We start from the raw sequence: 21517 nt of genomic DNA, 5'->3' as shown, positions 1-21517 counted from the left end.
AAGAAGAGTCAGTGAGACGGCGCTTTTTTTTTTCTTTCTTTTTTTTATCAGTTCCATTTTATTCATTTTTAGTACATATCAGTTTGTTGATAGATACGTGGTAGAGAGAGAGAGAGAACGAGAGAATGTCCCGTTGACCCGGGTGGATCCGGAACGGTAACATGTCTGTACAGCTCGGAGGTTTAAACAGAACAGTGAACAGCCGCGGGCCTTGGCTCCGCGGTGAGAGGGAAGGCTTGTGCTCAGGGCAGGAGACGGCCGCTTTCGCCCTCCAGTCGAAGCAAATCGAGCTTTTCCAAAATGTGCACCAGTCAAACAGGACTTTTCTAAAATGCAAAAGCAACCTCTACAGAGCAGGAGGTTAATCTCCCCGAGTGACTGACAGAGTAAAATCCTACAATGGCACAAGGAAAGTCTTGCCAGCATTTTGCCGGGCGTCCGCCAAACTGTGTGGGAACCATTGTACTTTCCAGTGGCTTGGCAAACAAATGTCTGTGTGTAACATGAAGGTAAAGGACAATTTGGGGACTCGCAACACGGAGATGATGGCGTGGCTCTTTTAACGTGTCGTGACTACAATCCTGAATTCAAGACCTAGATCGAATTATGAAAAAGCCTCGTGAATTTCAAACACAACCACTTTTAATAGTTTGCAAGGCAAATGAGAATAAATTAGGACGTACTAGTAAGCCTGAGTACTAGTCCAAACTAGTCCAAGTCACCACAGTCCAAAGACATGTAGGTCAGGTGAATCGGCCGTACTAAAAATTATCCCAAGGTGTGAATGTGTGTGTGTGTGTGTGTGTGTGTGTGTGTGTGTGTGTGTGTGTGTGTGTGTGTGTGTGTGTGTGTGTGTGTGTGTGTGTGTGTGTGTGTGTGTGTGTGTGTGTGTGTGTGTGTGTGTGTGTTTTGACCCTGTGATGGCCTGGCGGCCTGTCCAGGGTGTCTCCCCGCCTGCCGCCCAGTGACTGCTGGGATCGGCTCCAGCATTCCCGCAACCCTGAGCAGGATAAGCGGTTTGGATAATGGATGGAGGGATAGTAAGCCTAATGGTTTATTTCTTGAGTGGCTGGTTAAGTTGGAAAGTTAATTAGCCATAGATGGAAATACCTAACGACATCAATTCTCTTCCCTGGTTGGAACAATACCAATAAACCTTGTGATTATACGAAATTAAATCAGCTCAGATTCACTCGTGAGTAGAGTGAACGCATAATTTGCAAGGGGAATAATGAAGTTTCAGAATTCGTTTTTGACACATTGAGCATAGTTTCAGGCAGGCCACGAAGTAAAGCTCAGCTCACAATCCCAGCTACATCATCTGATGGCTCAGCCGATTCCCTACTATGCATCCAATTGGTAAATTTCATACAGGGTGCCTTATTTAAGCTGCCTTAGCCTGCCTACCCTTCCTGCTTCCTCTGCAAGCCGCTTTGCAACCTGGCTCCGTCTGTCCCCAGCACCTCCTTTTCATGCTGTGTCTGACCTGACTTAATCAATGTCATTGATGCTGCTCTGTTCTGTACCCTAAAGGGGGGGGGGGTTCTTGCTGCTGCTCTCCCTGTCTTAGGCTTTCCATGTATGCACACGGAAGGGTCGGGTGGGGTGGGGTGGGGGGGTCCCAGGGCTGAGCCCTACCGCCAAATATAACTTAGTGCAGATAGCAATAAAAGTTATCTCTGACTAAAGTGGTCCTGACTAATATACTGTATATGGCTTTGACAGAGCCAGTTGGCCTTGTTTGAACTGGGGGGGGGGGGTCTCCATTTTGGTTTTGAGTGAACAGGCTTGGCCCATTTTACTTATCCGGGAACGGTTTTTCCAGCAGTGCTTCATATCAAGCATGTCGCAGGATGACAAGACCCCAGATAAACCAAACACAGTCAAAGAGTCCTCCCAAATCGGCCTTTCACATCCGTCTGGAGAGCGGTGGAGTGCAGATTGCTGCGCTGTCAAACACGGTCTGATTTGTGTTTCGGTAAAGTGGTTCTCTTCAAAGTCATCTTCTTTGGCGTGCCTCTGTCTTTCAGGGGTGACTGTCAGCTTCTCCTGAATTTCCATCTTGTTCTTGTCAAACGTATCGAGAGGAGAGCGGAGGCTTATGAAAAGGGAAATTATGACGTGACGGAGCAAATGGCTCAGAAACAGTCGAGCGCTCAACCTAGAAAAGCTCCTTTAAAGTTCAGCGGCATCATGTGCTGTGCGACTCACTGTAATGTGTCGGATCCACGAGGGGAAAAAAAAAACTTTTTGGACCACAGGCCACAATGTCTGACAAAGTCCAGAAAACCCCAGACACATTTACAATTTTGCCAGCCAAATGACCATTCAGATTCACATTAAAAAAAGGGTGTTTAAATTACAAGTATATGTTTGCCAAAGTGGCAGTGTACAGTAATGGCACGTATCAGTCATAACAGTAGCGGCTGGTGCTAACAGATTTTTTTGGGGGGGGTGCAATTTACCATGTAACCTATAGATATAGGCTACATCGTAGCCTATATACTACAATGTACAATGTAGCCTATAGAATGTAGCCTATATACAGTGTACAATGTAGCTTATAGATGTAGGCTAAATTGATAAATTGCGCCCCCCCAAAAAATAGTAAAATGTAGCCTATAGATATAGGCTACATTGTCCTTCTTAATAACTCTGTGACTGTGTGGACATTAAAGCAGCTGTCAGGTGTGCTGTGCCAAGGTAAATTACAACCCCGCCCCCCCAAAAAAAAATTTTTGCACCAGCCACCACTGGTGGATAAGGATTTCAAAGCATTTGGCCAGTGTTAAATTCCCACCCTGAATCTTTTTCATATTATACATTTATTTAACTGACTGGTGACCAAGTCCGTCATAACATGGCTGAAAACTGACAAGCATTGCTGTTGTGCTCGTCACTACCCGATCTGTGCCGGGCTGCCCGATCCGTTCTGCACATGTGCAAAAAGTCAGCACATGCAAAGAATTTAACCTCTTTCCCTAACCTTAACCTTAACCCTACTGCACATGTGCAGAACGGATTGGGCAGCGACAGCGTTTCCCTGCGATGTAAGACCACTTCTAAAAAGAAAATGTCAGTTTCGACTCGCGTGTCTGGTCTGTGTACAAACTCAAACCGTATTTGTGTATATTTGGTAATGATAAGAATTGATATGAAATTTTTTGAAATGTAGCGCAAAAGTATTGGGTTTCAGCTTTCAACAAATGTGTGCTAAACTAGTCACAATAATCTTAATACATGACATATTCATTTCAGATTTGAAAAGAAGTTGGTAAATTGTCACCCAAGTCCTTTTGATCTAATCTGCACTGTTTGTGGTTTGGCGACGGTAGGAAACACTGAACAAAAGTACTATTTAAAGTACTTCAGCCTGACACTTATAAGATGTATTTTGGGCCGACACTTGAACGGTGTCAAAAGTGGAAATGAATACCCGGAAAACAACCCAAGTAATGTCTTTATGCATGCTCAATAATCCAGGTAAGAAAATCACAGACAGTTGAATCAGTTCATCTGAACACAGTGTTTATTGAGAGAGAAACGCTTCATCACTCATCTGAGTGACCTCTTCAGTCTCAACTGACTGCAGGTGTCCCCACCCTTATAAACAATACAGTGGCCTAACGACCCAAACCAACAATCGGTTTCATATGCAAGTTACTGTGAACTAGATTTACAATGGTAATGTGTACTATTCACAGAGGATTGGGGAATAGTTGCAATCACAGCATGGAAAGATGGCGGCAGATGTACTCTTACCCCCCCCCCCCCAGTTCAGGGATGGTCGTTCCCTCTTCACATAAATGGCCTCTTTGACTCCCCGTTCTAACCAGTGTTCCTCCCTATCAAGGATGGTCACATCCTCATCCTTGAAAGAGTGGCCACTGGCCTGTAGGTGGGTGTAGACTGTGGAGTCCTGGCCTGAGGTGTTGGCTCTTGTGTTGTGCCATCCTAGAGCACAAAAACTAGGTATCATCAGGACGCTGTATCACCGAGCTGACAACGCCCCCACCGACACAGCGGCCGGGGAAGGGGAGCAATCCCACATTAAACAGGTCCTGGTTAAATGTGGTTATCCTAACTGGGCGTTTGTCAAAGCCAGGAAGACGCCCAAACAGTGCACCAGCCGATCGAAGGGAGGAGAAGGACAACAGCTGCCTCAGCGTAAACCAGCGGTGATTCAGTATGTGGCAGGAGTGTCGGAGCAGTTGAGACGTGTATTTTCGAAACACTGCGTCTCAGTTGCTTTGAAACCCCGAAACGCCATGCCAGAAATCGGTCCATCCCAAGGATCGGGCCCCCCAGCACAAACAGAGCAATATAGTATACGCTGTTAAGTGCCAGGAGGATTGCCGTGACTTGTCTATCAGGGAAACCAAACAGACGCCTGCCAAGAGGGTGGCACAGCACAAGAGCTAACATGTCAGGCCAGGACTCTGCAGTCTACACCATCTACAGGCCAGTGGCCACTCTTTCAGGGATGAGGATGTGACCATCCTTGATAGGGAGGAACGCTGGTTTGAATGGGGAGTCAAAGAAGCTATCTATGAGAAGAGGGAACAACCATCCCTGAACCGGGGGGGGGGGGGAGTACATCTGTCGCCATCTTACAATCCTATGATTGCAAACATTCCCAAATCCTCTGTGAATAGTACACATGGCCACTGTAACTCTAGTTAATGGTCATGGCAATTTGCATATGAAACTGATCGCTGGTTTGGGTGGTTATGCCACTGTATTGCTTATAAGGGTGGGGATACCTGCGGTCAGTTGAGACCGAAAAGGTCATTTCGATGAGTGACGAAACGTTTCTCTCAATAAACGTGTCCAGATGAACCGATTCAACTTTCTGTAACCCAAGTCATGTTTTTCCCAGGTTTTCACTGGGAAAAAAACAAAAACAAAAAAAAACTTAATGTATTTTGCCCAGGCCTGTGTGGAATGTGCTAGGTACCCAAAAACGCGGAATTCAAAAAAAAATCTTTGTATTTCAAAAATTCTCTTGGCCGTTGGACTTTGCCCCGGTTAGTTTTGGGGACATTCAAGCGGGGATGCTACCAGCTAAATTCCATAACTGTATTGATTCCAACTACAATTCCCTAACGAACGTTCCTGCGTGTGCTGCCGTGTAATTCAAATCAGATGTGATGAGAGCGAAGCTCCCGGTTGGCCCTTGTCAAAGCAAGGCGGATTAAAAGACCTGCAGTCCAGTAATATGACGGCTCAGTGGATAACCTCACCCTTTTTTTTTTTTTTTGCAGCGATACATTCACTTACAATTATATAGGACAAATGACATATAATGAGAGAATGTGATGCAGGGACTCATTAACCCCCACAGAGACTGTCATGATGGTGGGAGAGGGGAAAAAGGAAAAAAAACTCTTACATGCACAGATTTAATTTATTTCCTTCCTCTTTCCATGTTTCTTTAATCAGTTAAGTAAATCAATCAACTGCACCAGCGTGTTGGGTAATTAAATTGTGACCTAAAGAAGCGGTGAATAGAGACGCCGTATAGAAGCCATCAGGGAGTGTGGATCCGTAATCGTTCAGAACAGAGAAATTGGGCCATGACTCAGCAATAATTCTTCCTCGCATAGAGGCGAGTCTCAGATCGGTTAGGATGTGAGCCCCGGCTGTTGAACGTGGAGGGAAACATGGACGGCCTCACCAGGGGCCATCCATGAACTGGCCCGGCTGGCTGGGTGTGGCCTGCTTTTCAGTGATGCCGTCAGCATGGTTTTGATTGTGAGCTCTTCAAATTTCGATATCTTTGCCTTTTTTTGGGGGGGGGGGATTCCACCCCTTCTCTCCCCAATTGTACAAGGCCAATTACCCCACTCTTCCAAGCCGTCCCTGTCGCTGCTCCACCCCCTCTGCCGAGCCGGGGAGGGCTGCAGACTACCGCACGTCTCCTCCGATACATGCGGAGTCGCCTACCACTTCTTTTCACCGGACAGTGACGAGTTTCATCAGGGGGACTAGCACGTGGGAGGATCAGGCTATTCCCCCTCCCCCCTGCCTCCCCTCTGAACAGGCGCCCCGACCGACCAGAGGAGGTGCTAGTGCGGCGACCAGGACAAATACCCACACCCGGCTTCTCACCTGCAGACACGGCCAATTGTGTCTGTAGGGACTCCCGACCAAGCCGGAGGTAACGCAGGGATTCGAACCGACGATCCCTGTGTTGGTAGGCGACGGAACAGACCGCCACGCTACCTAGATGCCCTATCTTTACCATTTTACAGTTGCAGCACAGGACACGGAAACTGAAGCTGTGTGTGAAAGTTGACACGGCGAACCGGAGATGTAATGGATGAGTACGTCTAGTTTGGTGGTGACCCACCGAGGAGATGTCTGGCTTCTGAGTGGTGGAGGAGCATGTGCTTTGCTTTGGTGTTTCATTTGGATGAATGGTGGTCAGACATGGACAAGCCTCGCTCTCATAAGAAGCTTATGCTTTTAGATATATGGTACGTTTAATTCAAGAATATTGACCAGAAAATGCAAACAAGTTATTTGTTGCTGTGACGGCCATTAATTAAGATGGATACCACTGCTGTCAATAAATACTACTCTAAACAAATCATGCCTTATATTTTGGATGTCAACATGACATGTTATGATCATTTAATGTGCTGACTTGCCTTGTGGCCCTTGAGCATTTTGTTGGGTGTCTATTATTTGCTGTGAATAAGGCTCAAAGAATTCTGTATTTGTGGGAAAATGTACGACATTCCCGATGACTTTGGCCGGTCCTTGGCTAATTCTTATCAATCATTCACACCTAACGGATAACCTCGCCTTTAGGAAAACTCCTTAAACTGGTTTTATGCCTCCACCCCTCCCTTCAGTATGAATCTGTCTTGCTGAGTTGTTCTTGGATAAGCCACCGAATCCCCACCAGCTGTAAAGGCGACCCTCTCTGTGGGGATGGGGGTGGGATGGGATGGGATGGGGGGGAAATTGTCTGCAATGCTCAATTTCAGTATCATGCCAATCTCCTCTGACTCTCAAACCTATGTCACGTTGCTACGTCTTCACAAGGAAATCAGATTGACTGAGGTGCCAGAACTCTAACAGTGAGCAGATGGAAGTAATCCGCATTGAACCTCTGACAACGGTGTATATCAACCTGGAGAGTTAGATGCAGATGACGCAGTGTGTTGAACTTAAAGTACAGTATTTATGTCATGTTACACTAACAGCATGGATGTATGGACATTATTCACTCAGAACAAACTCAGATCTAACAAGGCAGCGCGTCCTTGTACTTGTATGTATGTCAGGCGGTGTTGGTTGGGGGCTTTGAATGTCTGCCACTGGGACAATTCTGCATGATTACAATGTGGTTCAATTCTACCGTCATGCGTGCATTGTGGATAATGTAGTAGAGTTTATTTGGAGTCCATTCCTCCGATTTCCTGTGCACCTTTTCCGTTCATTCCTCTGGGTCGCCCGTCCCCACCCCATCCCCTTTTTTTTAAGGTAGTCCTCTCCAGTTAGTGTGTTCTAATGAAACGTCACTGTTAAGGTGGGCTGGGGACTAGGTGCCCTCCATCTCATAGGCCTGAGGTTTGTCCTCCACTGTCGTGGCTCCAACTTAAAAGGCTGGAGCCATCTATGCACTTTAGGCACCAAGTGTGTTCAGTATCCTTCCCAAGTCCATTTTACTATACACGGTCTTACAGTCGGTCTCTCCCTGCTTCAGGAGTTCCATAGTGTTTAGACCAGTGATGGTCGTATCACTAAAGCATGGCCATAGAAGAATTATAGACGTAATCAGTCTGTGAGGGCTCCAAAGGCCCACGTTGTCCCGAAGAGAGTGTCTTGTGAATAATAACGTTACCTTTGTCAAGAAAATAATAATAGTAACAGGTTTTAAAGGCAATCTGGACCTTGCAGCCCCTCTCTCCATAAATCCTTTCAGACCTCAAGGAGTCGTCCCCAGAAATCTGTGAAGGGAATTTGGAGCGAGATGGCGACTGGTGCACAGATAAACAGAATCCTCATTAGCTGAAGACAGGTTTAATCTGACGGGGCTGACTACTAAGGTTTAAGGTTCATATCTACTAAAATGATGTTACGCACACTGATGGTGAAGCTATGCAGACTTACTGTACGTGTTCGTGTTATTTGCATATTGGATGAGAGGGGGATGGAGGTTGAAGGAAGGGTCGAGGAGAGAACAGGGGTGTGTTGAGCCGTACTGGAACTAGGCGGGAGAGGGGCATCATCTCAAGAACCACTTTCAGATGTCGACTCAATGAAGAACCTTCCTCAGCAAAGACCTTCAGGCAGGGATCCTCAGGTAAGTACCCTAACAAAAAAGGCAACTTAAAATAACCTAAAAGAAACCACTCACACGAGCCCCAATGTCAGTCAACAACAGCACAGGTCTCTTCATTTTCATCAAGTTAAAACATAAATAGGCCACAAGCCCTGAGCTATTCCTTCATACTCTAAATCTCTCTTTGTCTTTGTCAGTTAGTCTCCTCAAATTCCCTTTGTCATCCTCCTCAAAAACCAATCAAAAAAGAGGACAACAAGTGGGCAACCAATAGTCACAGTTGGGCAGGGGCCGGGGTCAACACCCAAACCAATCAGGCAGTCCCTTCTGAATCTTTCCCGGCTCCCCCCTCTCATCGCCAATCCCATTCATTGCAAAACTCATTTCCAGATCAACAGAGGCAGCGGCGGTCACTCTTGGTCACTTCCTCAGAGGAGTGCACCACGTTGGGGACAAAGCCACTTTTCACGCCCTCCCAGCCCTCCTGGATGGTGATGTCCCCGGACCGAACCAAAGCGAAGATGTCCCGGGTCAGCTCGGTGAAGGCGTGCTCCACGTTGATGGCGTCCCGAGCCGACGTCTCGACGTAGCGCATCCCGTATGCCCCCGCCAGCTTCTCCGCTTCCTGCCGGGTTACCTGGAAGAGAAAGAGAGGTGGAGGTGAGGATCACGTGCGACTGAGTGGGTAATGTCCATGCTCCAAGTCTTGTTACAGCATGTGGGCCTCTACATAGAAAATGAAGGAAGGTTTTCTATTATGCAAGACACAAGTCTGTTCTTTTCCAACACAGAGCAAGTTTCAGTCCAGCGACCATTTGAGTGCCCTGAATAAGTTATTACATAAATGGAAACCTACCGTAAAACTAGTTGGTTTAAAATCAGCCACCCGTTTTTGCACTTTTGGTTGAACTGAAATTTGTGGATGAGTGCATGCTCAGCCTCGACAATGGCCATTTGGCAATATCACATTGTAACATGAACAGTCAGAACAACAACGTACTATGGGGAGGAACATTGCTTGGTGTCACGATATGGCTAGTTGACAACTTTCCCTCCTACAGTTTCACACCTTGTACCAATGAGACACACACACACACACACACACACACACACACACACACACACACACACACACACACACACACACACACACACACACACACACACACACGGCTAAATACGTGGAAGTGTGTGGTATCAAATTAATGCTTTTTCATACCCAGTTTCATGACTTATATGCCTCCAGTGCTTCTCACACTAGACTGTGTTATGTTCTACAGGCTCCATACAGCATTTTGCTGAGTCATTTTGTGATGTCTAAATTTAAGCACTCCGTCTTCCATCTGCCCCAAGAGCATAAAAACGAGCTTTCTTAACATCCACATTTGTACGGATCTAAATTTGGCTAGCGGGTTCTTTTGAATACTGAACATTCTTTTTTATATGAGGCGTAAAAAAGGTAACATTTAAAATGGCATTTAAATCTCATCCATATCAATACGTCCAGTTTAAGGGGGGGGGGGGGCTTTTGTCGGGACGTCTGCTTACATCCTCTCATGCGATGCTCACCTGGCGTTTTGCTTCCAGGTCACACTTGTGGCCGACCAATAGGAAGACGATTTTTTGGGGCTGGACATGGCTGTGGGCCTCCTCCAGCCAATCGTGGACGTTCTGGAAAGATCGGCGGTTGGTGATGTCAAACAGGAGGAGCCCGCCCACCGAGTTACGGTAGTAAGCCCTGGTGATGGACCTAGGGAGGCGGCAAAAAGATAAAGGGTAAAAAATGGAGATGAAAAGGATGGAAAAAAAACCCAGCGTACACACAAAGGACAACGAATGTACCGCGGTAGAGAGTTTTAGACTCGAGCCTTGTGGCGTCTGAACTAGTGCTGCACGATTTGGTGAAAAAGTCATATTGCGACGAACAAATGTATACATATACAACTGTAAACTACTAATAACACATGTTAGCCCCTAGCTAACGGGTCCGACCCTTTAGTTAGTGATGTCGCCTTGTGGCGCAGTACACCCCGTATCGAATCCCGCACCGGGCAAGAAAATAACCGGTTACACAAAGAACACAAATCTGTCGTGTTGCCGCGACATGTAGCGACGTTCATTTTGCATATTTTACACCAGTGTTTCTCAACCGGGGGTCCGCGGACCCCTAGTGGTCCGTGGTGTAATTGCAAGGGGTCCGTGAAAATAAAATATCTTTTAAAAAAAAGATCCTATGACATTTATAGAAATAGGATTATTTTACTCAAATGTGACAGACCTTTATCTACCTAAACTATAAAGGGTAACAGGACTTTTTTCTCTAATTACATCTGTTTCACAAGTGTAATTTATTGTATTTTAATAAGAGATCTCGCTCCCGTTTGCATTGTTAAAAGTTACTGCATGAAAATTCTGTTGTTACATATATCTGAAAGTTACTGCATAAGAATTCTGTTTTGTTAACTATATCTAAGTTACAACTGAAAGCTCTTATTTTTGCCCCAAAGAGTGAATAAATGCTATAATGCAATTTAAAATGCAGTTTCTACCGTTTCTACAAATTGCAACCCCCCTCCCCCAAGATCAGGTGGAGGGGTCCTCAGGGTAGATCAAAAATACGCAAGGGGTCCAGGACCCCAAAAACGTTGAGAACCACTGTTTTACACAGTACCTTTCTGCTCAATGTCGCTCAGCTTGAATCCAAAATATAATAAAAATCCCGCCCCCCTTTCTGGTCTGCACACAGGACACCGGATAATCACGTGACCCTAGACTGCGCATGCGTCACTGCCTAAACAGAGGCTGATTGGTCATCTCTTAATTATGGGCGCAGATATGCGGACTGCACGCAAACAGGCGCTCACACTCGCATGTTTTGTTAGTTGATTAAATCGGGGCCTTTTGCGTTTATGTAATTGCACCAGGCGGACATCGCGATGAGATGAATCGTGCAGCGCTTGTCTGAACGCCCCTGTATTTGGCGCTGCGCTGCAGAAACACCAGGCATCCTTTCCCCCGCAGGACATCTGTGAGTCTGTAGGAGCGTCGACGTCTGAGAATTCCGCAGCTCGTCAGAGTAGACGTGCGTCGTGCCGAGGCCTGACGTCACCGGCGGGTGGGTTCAGCATCGAGAGCGTTCTTCCTCCGCGGCCCCGGTGGGCGTCTGCCCCAAGAGGAAGCGCTGGGAGACAACACCCCAAGTAAACCCCAAGTGCAAAAGAAACCGGAGCTAAAGACGACGAGAGAGCAGTGGGCGGTGAGGAAATGACTACTGTACATTAACTACAGTCATGCCAATAAAACGCCTTTGAAGAGGGAGAGCAAGAGAGGGAGAGGAGGCGTGTTGGTGTCAGGACCCGCTGGTAGGTGTCAGAAGAGTGATAATTGGAAGAATGAAGGAGGGAGCGATGACAGAGGGTGTGAAAGAGAGGAGGAAGCCGAACGGAAGGATGTGACACGTGGCGCAGCTGAGAAGCGAACAAATACGAACTCCACATACGTAATTCTCACGACTAAAATAGATGTGGCCGGGGCGTCCCGGTGGCGTGGCGGTCTATTCCGTCGCCTACCAACACGGGGACCGGCGCGGTTCGAATCCCCGTGTTGCCTCCGGCTTGGTTGGGCGTCCCTACAGACACAATTGGCCGTGTCTGCGGCTGGGAAGCCGGATGTAGGTATGTGTCCTGGTCGCTGCACTAGCGCCTCCTCTGGTCGGTCGGTCGGTCGGGGCGCCTTTTCGTGGGGGGGGGGGGGTAGCGTGATTCCTCTCTGCATTTACCCCATCCTAGCTGTGTAGTTAGGAGCAGTGGGCAGCCACCGTGCAGCGCCTGGGGACCAACTCCAGCTCGTCATGCCATTGCCTCGGTCAGAGGCACAGACAGGAGTATTAACCTTAACATGCATGTCCCGCCTCCCCTCCCTCCTTTTTTTTCTCTCTCCCCAATTGTACCTGGCCAATCACCTCGCTCTCTGAGCCATCCCAGTTGCTGTTCCACCCCCTTTGCCAAACCGGGGAGGGCTGCAGACTACCACATGTGGAGTCGCCAGCTGCTTCTTTTCACCTGACAGTGAGTTTCACCAGGGGGACGTAGCGTGTGGGAGGATCACGCTATTCCCCCCAGTACCCCCTTCCCCCCGAACAGGTGCCCCGAACGACCAGAGGAGGCGCTACTGTAGCGACCAGGACACATACCCACATCCGGCCTCCCACCCACAGACACTGCCAATTGTATCCGTAGGGACGTCCGACCAAGCCGGAGGTAACATGGGGATTCGAACCAGCGATCCCCGTGTTGGTAGGCAACGGAATAGACCGCTACGCTACCCGGATGCGCAACATGCATGTCTTTTTGATGGTGGGGGAAACTGGAGCACCCGGAGAAAACCCACCACGGAGAACATGCAAACTCCACACAGAGGACGACCTGGGAGGACCCCCAAGGTTGGACAACCCCGGGGTTCGAACCCAGGATCTTCTTGCTGTGAGGCGGCAGCACTAACCACTGCGCCACCGTATTACATCGTAATTTTGGTGGCCAGGTCCAACCTCCACGGCTTTGGTGACCGAGCCCTCTCCAGCGCAGCTCCCAGGCTCTGGAACTCACTCCCCCAAATCATTAGAGACTCAGAATCCCTCCCACTCTTCCAGTCCCGTCTCAAGACACACCTTTTCTCCATTGCCTTCTTGTGCTCCCCCCATCCTCTCGTCCACCCCTGGTCTGGGGCAGGCTGGGGACTGAGCGCTCGACCTGCCCCCTCCTTCAACTCCCTCCCCAACTCCCTCAACTCCCTCCCCAAGCGCATCGGACACTGCTGCGGGCTGCCCACATTCAGGTCGTTGGTCTGGACTCACCTCTTCAGACTTCATCTGTGATTTATGGTGTTTGTTTTTCTGTCCCTTTTGTATCTGTCCAAGTGGGAGAGTACTGCTGGCGTCGTGTGTGGCTGCCGCTTCTCCCTCTCGTAGCCCCCTTCCCATCCACCCCTGTATGTCTGCCCCCCCTTCCCATCCACCCCTGTATGTCTGCCCCCCCTTCCCATCCACCCCTGTATGCCTGTGTTGTGTTTATCTGTCGTCCTGTTTCACCCCGTTTACTGTAAAGCGACTCTGCGTATTAGAAAAGTGCTATATAAGTTTAATTTATTATTATTATTGTTATCGTAGATGAACATTTTGTTTGTGAGAATGGGCTGGAAATGAAGGAGGGATCGCAGGTGGCGAAAATCCCAGAAGAGCAAATGACTCAAACACACACACACACGCAACCACACACCCAGAGGAAATGACATGGACTTAGGTGAGAGCTGCATCATTAGTGGAGGGAGCAGAAAGGGGCAGATGGCACTGGTTGCCCCACGCCCACGAATCAAACGTTGCTGCCGCATTAAAAGAGCAGGGCAAAATAAAACCAAGTGTCGAAAAAGAGGATGGCGAGGACTATTCACAGTCACACTGGATCCCAAAAATGAGTCCTGTGTTATAAAACGAGCCAGCCGCCACACTTACACAAGATATGATAAGCTACTCTGCACCTTTACCTCCAGGTGTGTCAGCTGGATGTCAAAAATTGGGAGTGGATGAAGACGGTGTTCAGGTTACACATGGGGGACATCATTAAATTGTGCTTGGATTAGGATTTCAACAAAGCTTCTTTTTTTTTACCCCCCCCCCCTTTTTTTCTCCCCAGTTGTATTTGGCCAATTACCCCACACTGCCGAGCCATCCCGGTCGGTACCCCACCCCCTCTGCTGATCCGGGGAGGGCTGCAGGCTACCACATGCCTCCTCCCATACATGTGGAGTCGCCAGCCGCTTCTTTTCACCTGACAGTGAGGAGTTTCACCAGGGGGACGTAGCGTGTAGGAGGATCACGCTATTCCCCCCAGTCCCACCTGCAGGGACGCCCGACCACTCCGGAGGTAACACGGGGATTTGAACCGGCCATCCCCGTGTTGGTAGGCAACAGAATAGACCGCTACGCTACCCGGACTGAACAAAGAGCTTTGACCTTACACTTGATAGGTCACACAATATCCTTCACTATGCTCCACAGAACTGCTGTCCTCTACTCCTGCTGCCAAATCCATCTTAGTGACACTTCACCGTTTCCTTCAATAAAACCCTTTTTGGGAGCAGCAAAACAGGAAAGGAAAACACCCATAATTCCCAGCGCAATCCAGATCAGGTCAAGATAGCTGAGTTTTGCATTATATTTTCAACCTTATTTTTATTATTATTGGGACCCACCGAAAGGACCCCTGGTCATTAAATGGTGCCACGGATTCCTTGTTTGACCAACATGAAATGACCATATAATCGTTATTATCCTGCAGAGAGCTCGAGTTCCTGCATTCGGGAGCGGAGAGAGTCAGACATCTACTCAAAATGGCTGCCTTATATTTGTGTACTTGGCAGCTGAAAATCCTGACAGAGTCTGAATCATGGATGGCCTCTGACAAACATCACAGTTGCTATGGAGGAACTAATCCCACAGACAGGAGGGACCCGCCTCCTTCTGTCTAGATGCCGTGTCAAACCGTGTGTGTGTGTATATGTGTGTGTATATGTGTGTGTGTGTATGCTGAGGCATGTGAAGATGAATATTCGTGCATATATCACTACCGCTGAAGTATGAAAGCCACTTTATTTTGTCGTTGTATTCTTACAATGGATTTGTCTTCTGCGTTTAACCCATCCTATTGTATAGGAGCAGTGGGCCGCTGCAGCACCCGGGGACCAACTCCAGTTCTTCTTTCTATTGCCTTGCTCAGGGGCACAGGCAGGAGTATTAACCCTAACATGCATGTCTTTTTGATGGTGGGAGGAAACCGGAGCACCCGGAGGAAACCCACGCAGACACGGGGAGAACATGCAAACTCCACACAGAAAGGACCTGGGACGGCCTGGGGTTCGAACCCAGGACCTTCTTGCTGCGAGGCAACAGTGCTAACCACTGGGCCACCATGCTGCTCGTGAGGATTAATTTTTGTGTGTGTGTGCGTGCATGTGCTTGAGTGTGTGTGTGTATTGTTTTACACGTTTTACAGTTATCAGTCGCTCCAGCCCCCATAGTGGCTTACAACCTAGGAGGTGTCTTGCTCAAGGACGCTTTGGCAAGTCACGGAGACATGGTGGCTAAGACTGGTCATGCGACCATAAACAATGGTTTGTCCGTGCCACAGGCCACCAACTGCCATCAGAGCGCGGTTCACATCAGCGGGCTGTGTGACCTCACGGCGCCGCAGGGGGAATATGAGCGTAGATGTGTCATAAATCCACGGGGCGCTTTCGTTGAGCTTGCTCGCTGCTCTCTTTAATAACTTCACGCTAAACCTAGCACACCTTGGCTAACAACCCCCACTTCCTGTTCCCTGCTGGCGGGAGTGCGTCGTCTGTGAACCCTGTTGCTAAGCAACCATGACAACGCGTTCTACAATGGAAAAAAAACTGATTAAAATTAGCGGAGCGCTACTGTTTCAGAAAACCAAGTTAATACTGTGAAAATACAAATACTTAATATGTTGCCGTAGTACTTTTTCACATGATACTGTTTTTATACTGATACTGATACCATAAGAGATACTTGTCTTTTTCTGCTTTATGAGAAGCCATGTTTGACCTTTGACACGAGGCGGTGACTCACAGCCTCACTACTGCATCTGCAGTACGGTTACGCTACATGGCTTGATGGTATCATACATCTAATATAAACGTACAGTTTTGGGTTGCTCTGTTTCAAACCAGCCGAAGGGCCTCGTCCCCCAAAGGGCTCTCGCACTTCCCAAACGGTCTTGGGTTCAAAGTTCACCACACTGTGAGACGCCTTTCGAAGTTCTGCATTAACCTCCGGACCGTTTGTAAAAGCAAACGTTGCGCGATCATCTCTATGTGTAAAATAGTGGCTCGCTAACTTCGTTTCTGTGCCATTTGCATGTTGCTCGTTAGAAACACCGCTCTGCAGTCCGCGGTGGCGTAGCGGTCTAAGCATCGGCTTGGTGTCGATGCAGTTGCCCACTGGGGACTGGGGTTCGCGCCCCGGTCTCGTCAGATCCGACCATGGCCGGACTCGATGAAGCAGCAATCATTGGCAACGCTGTCTTCGGGAGGGGGGCGGAGTCGGCTTGTGTTCGTCATGTGAATGCGTCTCTGTGTGTGTCGGAAAAACAGTGGTTCGGCTTGGATTCGCCTTGTCACGAAAGTGGGGAGGCGTCTCCTTCGAGACTGCCGGCCGGAGAGATGCAGTTGGCGAACGCATGCAATACGAGGGTGGGTGTTTGAATTAAAATAGGGATCAATTGGCCACTAAATTGGGAGAAAAAAGGGAAAAATCAGAAATAAATTAAAAAAAAAAAAAAGAAACGCCGCTCTGCTGAGCTTGCGTCAATACAACCCTGGTTTGAATAGTTGATTGTGCGTGGACAAACAGACGGGTCAAAAGTAATCATTCAGGTTTCAGACGTGGGTTTTTTAACAATACCGCGTTTTAACTGCCGATACTGTTGCTGTGTACAGGATATGAAGGATTGAGCCATATTTTTATATATTCAAATATATTAGTGCTGAACCACAGCACTTTAGTTAACCGAATGAAACCTTTCACTTGTGGTCCGTGGTGGAAACATGACCCACTGTCTCCTGTAAAGAGCGCTGCTGGGCCTACACGTTTAGAGAGGCTGAAACTGCTGTATCAGCCGTACACCTCCTATCAGTGTGGCCGTCTGCAGGGTGCAAATATATATGATGTTGTCTTGCCCGCGTCCAAAGGCCCGAAACGTTATTTGAGACAAAGACGCTAGTTGAAGACTCCATATGGGCATTCTGGAGATCCACCTATGCATCATCATCATCATCTTCTTCTTTCAGCTTGTTCCTTGTTTTTCAGGGGTCGCCACAGCGGATTTTATAGTTTCCATCAGTACCCTGTGAATTTCCATCAGTACCCTGTGGGGGCACAGCACCAATGGCAGGCTCGACCGATCCGGTATGGTCTTGTCAGTCCGCATACTGATTTGGCAGAATTTTACATCGGATGCCCTTCCTGACACAACCACTAACCCTATGGATGGGGGCACAGGTAACACACTGGATGCCATCCCACTATTCATGGACTTGCGCCCATGCCTGCCGCCTATGCCTATCCATAGTAAAAAACAGGGCGTCCGGGTGGCGTGGTGGTCTATTCCGTTGCCTACCAACACGAGGCTCGCCAGTTCGAATCCCTGTGTTACCTCCGGCTTGGTCGGGCGTCCCTACAGACATAATTGGCCGTGTCTGCGGGTGGGAAGCCGGATGTGGGTATGTGTCCTGGTCGCTGCACTAGCGCCTCCTCCGGTCGGTCAGGGCGCCTGTTCGGGGGGGAGGGGGAACTGGGGGGAATAGCGTGATCCTCCCACGCGCTACGTCCCCCTGGTGAAACTCCTCACTGTCAGGTTGAAAAGAAGCGGCTGGCGACTCCACATGTAAGGGAGGAGGCACGTGGTAGTCTGCAGCCCTCCCCGGATCGGCAGAGGCGGTGGAGCAGCGACCGGGGCAGCTCGGAAGAGTGGGGGTAATTGGCTGGATACAATTGGGGGAGGGGAAAAATCCCCCCCCCCCAAAAGAAAAAAAAGTAAAATGATCATATTTTGGAACCACTTCGTCAAATTTGCACTGGAAAGACTTGGGCAACCGCTCCAATGAGTCAGAGGCTCAGGAGACAAAGCCAAAGTAGGCTGTTTTCACTCAAATAACGATTTGTTGCTTTAGGCGAAGATAAAATTTGATTTTCACAGCGTTTTGGGCCTCTGCACCTCCATTTCTGTAACACTTGGGTTAATCTGGCACCGCAAAGTCTTGTCTTCCTGGCACACCATGATTGTGCACCTTTTCAATCGTGCTCAGGAGATACGGCCATTTTAGTTTGGGCACATGGGCTCAAAAGCCAAAAACTGACAGGTTATTTATTCCTAGAGGATTTTCATTTCTTCTTGCTAGCTCCACCCACCAAAGGGAGGTCAGAGGTCAGCTGACAGGAACAACGCTGAGCGGGATCAACACCTGGAGTGTCATCCAGGAGTAGGGCACAAGGATCACTACATTATAGCCCCAGACCAAAACCCCAGACCAAAACCACGAGACCTGCCCTCGTTTCAAATCCTTTGATTCTTTCAAAACCGCAAAACTAGCTCTTGATTTTTTTCCTGCAGAGCCCCCTTTCAGATCCACCCAGTAACTCCATGCCTTTTAGGGGGATCAGACCCCGTCTTGTGCTCTGAGCACCTCCACGATATCTGGCCTCCGTTATTCTGATGTGTTGCTTCTTTGCTTTCTTTTTTTTACACATTCAGTTTTTGCACATCATGCAGTTGCTTTTTTTTTGCAGTTGCTGTTACATCAGCGCTGTGCTGCAGCTCCAGTGTGGCAGAACAAGGAGGAGTACTAGGCTGTGAAAATGCTCCTCCTTACCTATACTGACGTAGCACACATGCATTTCCCCCGGTCGCGTGTTTCGTGTCGTGATACCGAACACGACATACTGAACTGATGAGATTCTCGAGGCCCGTTGACACCGCCGCCACGATTCCAGGAAAATGCTGTGTCAATGTCAAGGGAAGATCGCTGGTCCGTACCCAGGACTGGTTTTGGGAGGGATTAGTCACACATGAGTCACAAGAGGCGCAAATGTATTTCTCAAAGTTACGGGCAGCAGGCTCTGACCTTTGGCTAACCAGCTGATTTCACATCCAGCATGGCTCCTCTCAGGCCATGGGCTCCATTTGACTTCATTCTAACTTGGCTACCTTTGGTCCCTCCGTAGTATAATCTCTCTCTCTCTCTCTCTCTCTCTCTCTCTCTCTCTCTCTCTCTCTCTCTCTCTCTCTCTCTCTCTCTCTCTCTCTCTCTCTCTCTCTCTCTCTCTCTATCTCTCTTTCTCAATTCAATTCAATTCAATATGTGCTTTATCGGCATGACATACGTTTCTGTACATATTGCCAAAGCATGTAAAACAACAACAACACAATACAACAATGATTATAATAATAACAGCAACAACAACAAGGATTATGATATTAAACAACAGTAGTAGCAATAGGTGCCATCTCTCTCTCTTTCTCTTTCTCTTTCCCTCTCTCGCTGTCTCACTTCTTCTTTCTCTGAATATGAGTACTGAAATTTCCCCTTAAACTGAGTAAAGGATGCACCTGTAGACTAAACGTTGACTCCCTTATGTCATGTAGAGGTGACGACTCTCTCTGTCTTTCTGTCTCTCTCTCTCGCTGTCTCTGTCTGTCTTCTCTCTCTGTCGCTGTCTGTCTGTCTCTCTCCCTCTCTGTCTCTCTCTGTCTGTCTCGCGCTCTCTGTCTTACACACACACACACACACACACATCGGCCCTCCTGCAGTGTAGACTTTTGAGGACATTCATCAACTACACTCAGTCCCGAGCCCTTAACACTAACTTTCTAACTTTAACTACATGCTAACCTTCCCGTTAGCCCAACCTTAACTTTACACTAATCCCAGTTCTGACCCCTAACTCCGAATCCCAGAACACACCGTTAAAGAAGCGAGAACCAGCCAAAAATGTAGTTACTTTGCAAAAATATTCTCACTCTTAAAGGTTAAAAACGCCAATTGGGCCTCTTCTCACACACACGCACGCGCGCGCACGCGCACGCGCGCACTCAGATCGCGCTTACCTGAAGCGCTCCTGTCCTGCGGTGTCCCAGATCTGCAGTTTGATCCGTTTCCCCGGTTCGATCTCCACCAGGCGAGAGAAGAAGTCCACCCCGACGGTGGGGTCTGATATCTGGGCGAAACGACCCTCGGTGAACCGCCGGATCAGGCACGATTTCCCCACCGTCGAGTCCCCGATGACAATGAGTCGAAACTGATAGAGCCATATCGCCTCCATGACTGTCTTCTGTGTGGCGGTCTGCACGGTGACAGACGAGTGTGGATGAGAGATCAGCAGAGACATGCGGGATCAACACGACGTCAGAAACAAGAGTAAAATGTGTGTACACCACCACCGCCACCACCACCACCATGCATACGCGACAATAGCCCCGGACTGCAACCGGATCCCCCCTGTCTAGCTGCACGTTGCTGCTGCAGCTGTATGCAAACGAGAAGGCTACACTTGAGCTGCTCGGTAAACTACACGCAGCTAACAAAGGAAGTAAAACCTATATCAGAGCAAACCCCCCCCCAAAAAAGTAAGCCATTCTCGCCTTCATGCCTGATGTCGTTTCTCTGAGACGAACGGCGTACACACGCACGCGCCGCGCGCGCGCGGAGTATAGCAGCCCTGTTACTTATTACGGGACTATTCAGAAAAAGTGTGATTGTATTAGAAACCACGTGACGGCCGAAATCCTCTTACGTTCAAGTCACTTGGCCGCGTCAATACTGATGTTTGGATGAACCCGTCTTTGGATTTGCGCCCCTCGGTTCGCCTTTTTTTGTTTTGTTTTTTTTTGATGCGGGTCGGCCGTCGGACTGCGGCGTTAGGGTCCCTCTTAGTCGCCCTGCCACTGCTGATAATCGGCGGCCGTAGCTGCGGTTACTACGATTACGCAGCCGCCCGCGCCGCACGTATCAGGAGCCATCGTCCACCCTCTCTGCCGGGACTATCAGACGCCCGAGTAGAGCCGTACTAGGAGCCGTACTAGGAGCCGTACTAGGAGCCGTACTAGGAGTCCAGCTTCACGCCTACGAGGTGCGGACACCAGGGTGAAACGTGCAAGCCCGGGGGAAACCCACGACGCGCTGCGTCCAGCGCAGCTCGACACACGCGCACTCTAACCAGGACGCCGTCGTCGATTCGCCATCCTGTCCCTTTTATGATGATGATGATGACGATGAGGATGATGATCGGGACGGGGCAGGCATGGTGCCAGCCGACAGACACACTCCCACCGCCCGCCCGCCCACCCACTTTTAGGGGGGGGGATGATTGCGTAGCTTGGTCGGTATGCAAACATCAGTGATCCACATCCCTGTGAATCCCTGCGCCCCAAACGCATCCATTATGGCCTCATACCGGATGTGTACGGGGCGATTTGGACTAGGTCCGTGGAGAGTTTCCACATCGTCGACGTTTAGAGACGTGCGTGTTTTTTTCGGGGGGGGGTGGGGGCAGAAAGCGACCATGTGGTTATTTGTCTCCGTTGTTTTTATTGCAGCGCTCCGTTGACTGGCTTCCAGCGGAGGCTTGTCAGCCCGAGCCGTGAAGCCGGG

At 48.9% G+C, this 21517-nt stretch overlaps 2 protein-coding genes across 2 annotated transcripts in view; one reads left to right on the top strand and one right to left on the bottom strand.

The window, feature by feature from the left end:
* Nucleotides 1–5156: 5156 nt before the first annotated feature.
* Nucleotides 5157–21100, bottom strand: LOC130130601 (ras-related protein Rab-39B). The gene is made up of 4 exons (XM_056300333.1): nucleotides 20661–21100; nucleotides 19975–20210; nucleotides 9866–10046; nucleotides 5157–8933 (listed from the first exon to the last, which is right to left on the bottom strand). The coding sequence occupies exons 2-4, from the start codon at nucleotides 20187–20189 to the stop codon at nucleotides 8688–8690; spliced, it is 642 nt and encodes a 213-aa protein (XP_056156308.1). The 5' UTR covers nucleotides 20190–20210; nucleotides 20661–21100; the 3' UTR covers nucleotides 5157–8687.
* The window catches only part of zgc:162171 (uncharacterized protein LOC565931 homolog), a 4786-nt gene continuing 3456 nt past the window's right edge, over nucleotides 20188–21517 (top strand). Inside the window, exon 1 of the mRNA XM_056300842.1 lies at nucleotides 20188–20217. Coding sequence (XP_056156817.1) covers nucleotides 20188–20217 — 30 coding nt within the window. The remainder of the gene's footprint in view (nucleotides 20218–21517) is intronic.

This window comes from Lampris incognitus, chromosome 20 (assembly GCF_029633865.1).
Source record: "Lampris incognitus isolate fLamInc1 chromosome 20, fLamInc1.hap2, whole genome shotgun sequence".
In the NCBI taxonomy this organism is placed as follows: Eukaryota; Metazoa; Chordata; class Actinopteri; order Lampriformes; family Lampridae; genus Lampris; species Lampris incognitus.
Note: the sequence above shows the minus strand (reverse complement) of the source record. Positions and strands in the feature narration are given on the sequence as shown.

Bases quoted from the DNA above. Each gene is read 5' to 3' on its own strand.
- LOC130130601 (XM_056300333.1), bottom strand. From the start codon at position 20,189: ATGGAGGCGATATGGCTCTATCAGTTTCGACTCATTGTCATCGGGGAC. The intron at 10,047-19,974 runs GTAAGCGCGATC...CCGCCTCCCTAG, and splicing joins GCAGGACAGGAGCGCTTCAG to GTCCATCACCAGGGCTTACT. The intron at 8,934-9,865 runs GTGAGCATCGCA...TTTCTCTTCCAG, and splicing joins ACCTGGAAGCAAAACGCCAG to GTAACCCGGCAGGAAGCGGA.